Genomic DNA, 7,564 nt, shown 5'->3' with positions numbered 1-7,564 from the left:
AGGAACATTACCTAAGCATGTACTCCATTTTGTTTCTTGTGTGGGGATTTACTCTTAGAATCTCAGTTGTAGGAGTCCTGGGAGACCTGATGAATACAAAAGATTTCCCATTCATGAAGACCCTAAATTAGAAGCACATTATACCCTTCTACAGCTAACAACTGCCCGATTTCATTAAGATTTCTCTTGCTGAATGACAAAGTGACAGCTAAGGCCTAAAGAATTTTGGCAACAATCACCAAAATGTATACAACAGTATATTTCACACAAAGATAAAATTGTGCCCTTGTGTTTTAGGTTGGATCACAACTATCAGCAATGTCTCAAGTAAATCTTGACTGGGCTGATGAGCGTCAGCTTCAGTGTTTAAATGAAAGGTTAATTGTCGTTGATGAAAATGATGAGGTTATTGGTGCAGATACCAAGAGGAATTGCCACCTGAATGAAAACATTGAGAAAGGTAGTATGGAAATGTTTTCTTTGTCTGTTTCATCAGATTTTTATCCTTTTTATCCCAAACTCACAGAGATGTAGAGGGGGGAAACTTCAGGCATTTCTCATGAGGGGAGACCTTCAATCATCTTATGCTCTTGTTGCTTGCCTTCTTTAGGAGAAGGTTCAAGAAGGGTCCATCTTAAATCTTTTTATTTTGAGCATTAATTTGCCATCAGGTTTTCATTACCTGGAGACCATGAATTACCAGTCTGGGAATCCAGCGTGTATTCCACGTTCCTCTGCACAGGAGCCATATTATAGGTTTTCTGCTGTAGCGATTCTCTGTGAGATAGAGAGCCAGGTCAGAAGGACAAGTGAATTACTATATCCGCTCCATATTTGTTGGCTCATATGAATCGGCATTTATTTTTTCAGGACTGTTGCACCGAGCCTTCAGTGTTGTCTTGTTCAACACAGAGAATAAAGTCTTGATACAGCAGAGATCAGACTGCAAAGTTACTTTTCCCGGTGAGTCCTTTCAATTGTACCTATGGCTTAAGATGTCCATGTCATTTGACCTGGAAGTATCTGGGACGCAAATTATCTGAATTGCCCTTGTCTGGCTCTCACTTTAGTCGACAGTTAGTTCATCCCTGAGGGAACAGTATAGACAGATCCTTAGAAAAAGAAAACCAAACCAGTTGCTGTCAATTCAACGCAGATGTATGTGACCCCATGTGTGTCAGAGTGGAACTATGCTGAATAGGGTTTACAATGCTTATTTTTCAGAAGAAGATCACCCGCTCTTTCCTCTGAGGCACCTGTGGGTGAACTTGAACCACTAAACTTTTGATTATCAGTCAAGCACAGAGTAGGTACCATCTAAGGATTTGGAGGATTAGAATCAATAACATTTAGCAATTAATTAAGGACATATACAAAAATGATTATCCTACAAGCCAAATCTCTGGGTTTTATATTCTCCTGCACTTCCCAAAATCAAGAGAGAGTGAGTAGGTAGAAATAGTCCCTTTTAAGGGTGGGGGGGAAAGCATTTATACCAACTCTAATCATTTTAAACTTTTTTGCATGAAGTGCTGTAATTTTTTCAAACCAAGCCTTGCATGACACATTAAAAGTGGACGGGACCCAGGATAGAAGACGGTGGCAATGAAGACCTCTCCTTTGTTCCTCCTTATCTGAGGTTCTGTGGCTCAAAGAAGCTTTCAGTGTCTGAGGAGGGAGATGGGAGGGAGAGTCAGTGAACAGAGTGGTTCCCCCATCATAAATAGCATTGCTGTTACTTAGGTAATTAGTATGTTTCATTAAGAAAACTTTCTCAAAGATATTATACCTGAAATGTCTTCTATAAAGCTATATTCATTAAACAAGATCATCCTTCTTTCTGAATGTGACTCCTGTCTCCTCAGCTCCACCTTAAAACCTACACAAAGACACACACACACCTCACACCCACTCTCTCCTCTGCCTCTTTAGGATATATTAGATACTTGGAGCTCTGGTGGTTCAGTGGTTAAGAGCTAGGCTGCTAACTGAAAGGTCAGTACTCCAATCCACCAGCCTCTCCTTGGAAAGCCTACTGGGAGGTTCTACTCTGTCCTATAGGGCTGCTATGAGTTGGAATCAAGTGGACGGCAAGAGGTTTGGTTTTTTTTTTGTTGGGGGGAGGGTGTTTGCGGTATACGTATGTATGAATCCTGATCCCTGTCCCAAGACATACCTGGAGAATGTAACAAGATATGCACATGAGAAATTAACTTCCAGTCGATGGATCTACATTAAGTTATCAGCAGAGCAGTAAGGGTAATCCATTCTTAAGAACAATTCCATGAGGTAAGTATCATCATACTCATCTTGTCAGGTAAAACCAGGTGTATGTGTGTCAGAGTAGAACCATGCTCCATAGGGTTTTCAATGGCTCATTCTTCAAAAGTCGATTGCTGCGCCCTTCTTCTGGGGCTCATTGAGAAAGGCTGGAACCTTCAAAGTTTTGGTTACCGGCTGACTTCGTTAACCATTTGCGCCACCCTGAAACTTCTAAGGAGACTTGGTGACACAAAGATTAAAGCAATCAATTCCTAATCAAAATTTGGCTGTTCGAAACCGCAAGTGGCTCTGTTGGAGAAAAATGTGGCACTTGGCTTCCATAGAAAGTTACAGTCTTGGAGACTTATAGGGTCACTATGAGTCAGATGGCAGTGGCTTTTTTTTTTTTTTCCGGGTGGGGGGTGGGAGAGACTTCTATCTTGTCAAGTTCCTTGCCCAAACCCTCACACCCAATAAAAGCCACAGAGCCAGGATCTGCACAGAACACTCACAGTAAACCCTTGTTCTCTCTCCTCAACCAGTCTATGTTACAGATAATTTTGTTTTACCTGAAGGTCTGTGTTTGCATTTTTAGTATATTCGGTCTTCAATAATTAAAGTAAGGGAAATGCTTTCCATGTGCATTCTCTTCAGGGTATTTCACTGAGTCTTGCTGTAGTCATCCTTTGTACAACCCACTGGAACTGGAAGAACAAGATGCCATTGGAATCAGGAGAGCAGCTCAGAGACGCCTGCAGGCTGAGCTGGGGATTCCCCCCGAGCAGGTACCCAATATCTGTCCAGTATCCACTGTGCTAATGGTGAATCCAGTGGGTGACATTCAGCAAAAGCTGAACATGAGCTCAGTGACTGGATTTGTGTCATTGGCCTCATAAAGGTGGTGTTACAAATAGGAGATTTGGACATTGTACATTTTTTGTTAATTTCGGGTAGAGATTATTTAGAAATCTGGCTTTCTATCAAACACTGAAGAAAGAGAAGGTTGAAATTTTAGACTAACAGGATGTTTGAAATTTTCTACCTTCGGCCATTAAAGAAAATAATTTAGAAGGAATGGATATTTTCTTGGCAAAGATGGTTAGTTTATATTGGGCGAGGGCACAGTTCTTTAAAGTATGACACAGACAGATTAACTGAAATAAAACAAATTCAAAACCGGATTATTATTTAGTCTTGAATCTACATGTTTAGCTAGATAAAGTTAAGGTTTAGATAATTAGCCCTTTTGAGTGAAAACATATGTATTTATTTTCTCTACTTTGCCTATACTTTCTATATTTTCAACACTGGCATTGTTAATTAACACTGTGTCAATTTTTGTCATAGATTTCTCTAGAAGACATTTTAGTTATGACAAAGTATCACCACAAGGCAAGATCAGATAGAATCTGGGGAGAACATGAAATTTGCTACCTTCTGCTTATAAGAAAGAATCTCCCTGTGAATCCAGATCCCAGTGAAACAAGACGTTTCTGCTACATGACCAAGGAGGAGTTACAGGAGTTGCTGGAAAGGGGAGCCAGGGGAGAAGTGAAAGTTGCCCCGTGGCTGAGAGTCATCGCAGAGAAATTTCTGTATAAGTGGTGGGCTCATTTGGATGAAGTAACCCAGTTTGTTGAGCTTAATAAAATAGTCAGAGTGTGAAGAGCATGGGTGTCGAGAATTTGCCAGAAATACTGCCCCCAAACAGAAAATGCTGTGTTTTCACTGCAGGCAAACATGACACACAATTGCCTTGTAATTATATGCTTTCACAAGAAAAGGAAAATCTTTCAATTGCTAATAATCTAGAAATCACATACTTTTAAATCTTTTAATCTACTTTGTTATATTATCCTATTGTTTTCTTTTGTCCCATTTCTATATTTTTCATGTTTGGTTGAGAAGGGGAATTTGAATGTTTCCCCCTCCACACTTTCCATTTTATATGCAGTTGGCAGGTTAGCAGTAGCTGATCCTGAAAGGCCTGGTAGAAGGTCCTTGAGAGGACTGGAATCTGTTATATTAGACTGTTAGGTGAACTGTGATCCTACTTTTTCGACGGTGCTATCCAAACTCCCAGGAAGTCAGAATGGGGTATCTCTGCATGATTATTAGTGTTTTTTTAAAGCATCACTTATTTCACAGTACAAAACAAAGTTTATTTTCAAGAAACACACATTCAGTCTTGTGTCTTAAGGCCTGGCTATATGCATTTTAGTTCATCTCTAAAATGGGTTCATGTCAACACATGTTATAGCCTAACTACAAACCGCACAGGAAATGTATATGGTCGCAACCAGATGTCTCTGCATTCATCCACTTTTGTTCCTGAAGTTGGCTTATATCTCTGTAATCTGCTTGTAAACGAAGGCAGTTTTGCTTTTAAAAATTACTCTGTATTTTAGCACAAAGTGAGTACACATTTTTAAATTAGACCTGAGTATGTAATATTGAGAACGAAATCATGTTTTAAAACCAGACCTGATAATATAGTGAAATTGCCGCATGCCTTAGATAATAACCCCTGAAGATTTCCATTCTTCAAACTAAGGTGTTATTTTGTTGTTTCTTGATGGAAGACAAGTGAGCTTTTGATTCTTATTTCTAGTAAGCATAGATAAATCTTATTAAAATATTATTTCGCAAACTAATGAAATTTAAATTTATAATATCTTTTTACTTAATAAATGCTAGTGTTAAATTGCTACTGTTCATTTTTAAGAGGTAACAAATCATCTTTATATAAATATTAAATGCCTCAATAGAAAGATCACTGTATATTTAAGGTGTTTTCTTTAGTAGAAAAAAATTCTTCAGTTTTAAATGAATTTTATCTTTAGGATTTATAACATTGATTTCATTAAATCTGTAGCTTATTCCCTTCAAAATGACTCTATTCTCTTATGAGAAAATGTTAAAATAAAATAGATACATGTGCTTGCTTCTCAAGATTTTGAAAGACATATTAAACCAACCAAAACCAAACCCATTGTGGTCATGTTGATTCCAACTCATAGCAACACTATAGGACAGGGTAGAAGTGCCCCATCAGGTTTCCAAGGAGGAGCTGGTGGATTCGAACTGCTGACTTTTTGGTTAGCAGCTGAGCTTTTAGCCACTGTGCCACCAGGGCTCCAACGGGTATATTACCTACCAGCAAATGTGAGCATTGGGGGAAAAAAATGGAAAAATTCTTTATAAAACACAAGCAATCAAAGCCAACACAAGAATAAGTAGAAAATATGAATAATCCTATAGCTCTTAAAGAAATTGAATCTGTATTTTCTAATTTTGCTTGCAAAAGAAACTGTACTCGTATAGTCCCCAATGAGATCAAATGATATTCCTGCTATAATTCTAACTTGCTTGTATCCTACTATAAAGATAAATAAATATAGCCGTAGATTAAAACTTATCTGTGTCTCTTGAACCTGATTGTGCCTGATGAACCAACAATCACAGAAGTGATACTGCACCTGCCATCATCATTTCACTCAGCATCATACTGGAAGTCCTACCATTAAGAAAAGATAAAGGAGTAAAATTTTATAAAGATTGTAAAGAAGAAATACAACTATAATTATTTTCTGATACTATGCAAAAATTTTTTAAAATACAGATTCTTATGAGCAATACTAAGTGAATTTAGTAAGGTTGCTAATACAAATTTAATACACAAAAATCACGTGTATTTGACAACTTGGTCGTAATGGACCAATTCCTCAAAAAGCACGTTTCAGTACATATGAAATAGATCACTTAGATAAGCACTATAGAGAAATTGAATTTGTTATTAAACACTCCCCCAAAATAAACATAGAGGTAGGGCCAAGATGGCAGAATAGCCAGACGTTTCCAGTGATTCCTCTTACAACAAAGACCAGAAAAAAACAAGTGAAACGATTATATTTATGACAAACTAGAAGCCCTGAACATCAAAGGCAAAGTTAGAGAATGGCTGAGCAGCAGGGGGAGGAAGAGATGGTTCAGAAGCAGAGAGGAGTTCAAGGACCCGAATCGTTGGGATGAATCAGGGCTCATTCCCAGGGGTGGCTACAGTGGGCTCGTGGTAGCGTTTGACCTCAGTTTCCTCAGGGAGAAGCAGCCAGCTGCACAGCCTACTCACACCTCCGGAACCACAGAAAAATGGCGCTCTCGGCAAAAGCTAAGTACTTGTGTATCTTTTACCATGCCCCCTGCCCCAAGCCAGATTCAGAGGCTGTTGATTTCGCTGGGCCTAAGACGGGCCCTGTTGAGCACCGAGAGCCATTCTCCCAGCCTTGGAGAAGACATAAATTCGCAATTGTGGGAAAAGATAATTTGCCAGTTCCACTAACCTGGGGAGCTCAGGACAGAAGCAGCTCCTGTCCAGGCAAAAACAGTCCATGGTAGTTGAATACTTTTCCCTGTGCACGGACCTATGTGGGCCTATTTTGGGAGAATAGGCCCTTGTTGGCAGACTGGAACTGTTTCAGCTGTGTGGTAGAGAGGTGGAGGTTTGATAATTTACACAGCTTTGCCTATTAAACAGCGTCCTCACCTACCCACATCAGGGGCCTAAGGACTGGCGGCTCTGCTTGGGTCACTCAGCCACCCACAACAGGGGTCCAACAATTACTGGTACCTCCCAGTCCTTACAACCAAAAGCATTGGGTGCCTATGGTCCATCTGCAGAACCCACCCACCTGTACACTCTAGGGAACAGGGATACGTTTTCCTCAGAGACACTTGGGAGACAATTATCAGCCTCCTGCCTTGTTCAGAGCGGGACACCCTGCTGCAACCAGATACTGGTACCTACACCAATCACTCCTGCCCCTCTAAGACTGTAGAACAGACCCTGTACAACACACTTGATGACCAGCTACCTGGACACCTGTGCTGAATCCTTACAAGAAAAGTGAATGGATTCCTGGACTGATACACCTGGTAACAGCTCTAGCCACCTGGCGACAGGACGTCAGAGCTTCAAAGGTGAAAATAATCAAGCTAGCTCACTCAAGCAACCCATCTGGGCATATCAAAACAAAACAAAGCAAGAAGCTAGGATACGGTAAGCAAACATAAACTAAACTAATATAATAACTTACATATGGCTTGGAGACAACAGTCAATATCAAATCATATAAAGAAACAGATCTGATTGCTTCAACAAGCTTTCAAAACAAAGAATCAAGGGATCGTCTAGATGGAAGTGCATCCCTGGAATTGCCAGGTGCAGGATACAAAAGATTAATATACAGAACCCTTCAAGACATCAGGAAGGATATCAGGCAATAATTAGAACAATCCAAGGTAC

At 39.8% G+C, this 7,564-nt stretch overlaps 1 protein-coding gene across 1 annotated transcript; it reads left to right on the top strand.

Annotated features, from left to right (window-relative positions):
- Positions 1-318: 318 nt before the first annotated feature.
- On the top strand, positions 319-4,775 carry LOC100659532 (isopentenyl-diphosphate delta-isomerase 2). The gene is made up of 4 exons (XM_003410517.3): positions 319-460; positions 871-963; positions 2,917-3,047; positions 3,610-4,775. Exons 1-4 carry the CDS (start codon positions 319-321, stop codon positions 3,925-3,927), a joined length of 684 nt encoding a protein of 227 aa, XP_003410565.2. The 3' UTR covers positions 3,928-4,775.
- Positions 4,776-7,564: the final 2,789 nt, after the last annotated feature.

This window comes from Loxodonta africana, chromosome 4 (genome assembly GCF_030014295.1).
Source record: "Loxodonta africana isolate mLoxAfr1 chromosome 4, mLoxAfr1.hap2, whole genome shotgun sequence".
Classification (NCBI taxonomy): Eukaryota; Metazoa; Chordata; class Mammalia; order Proboscidea; family Elephantidae; genus Loxodonta; species Loxodonta africana.
Note: the sequence above shows the minus strand (reverse complement) of the source record. Positions and strands in the feature narration are given on the sequence as shown.

Excerpts from the sequence above, each read along its gene's own strand:
- LOC100659532 (XM_003410517.3), top strand. The coding sequence starts at position 319 with ATGTCTCAAGTAAATCTTGACTGGGCTGATGAGCGTCAGCTTCAGTGT. Across the intron at positions 461-870 it reads GAATGAAAACATTGAGAAAG|GACTGTTGCACCGAGCCTTC; the intron begins GTAGTATGGAAA and ends TTATTTTTTCAG. Across the intron at positions 964-2,916 it reads CTGCAAAGTTACTTTTCCCG|GGTATTTCACTGAGTCTTGC; the intron begins GTGAGTCCTTTC and ends CATTCTCTTCAG.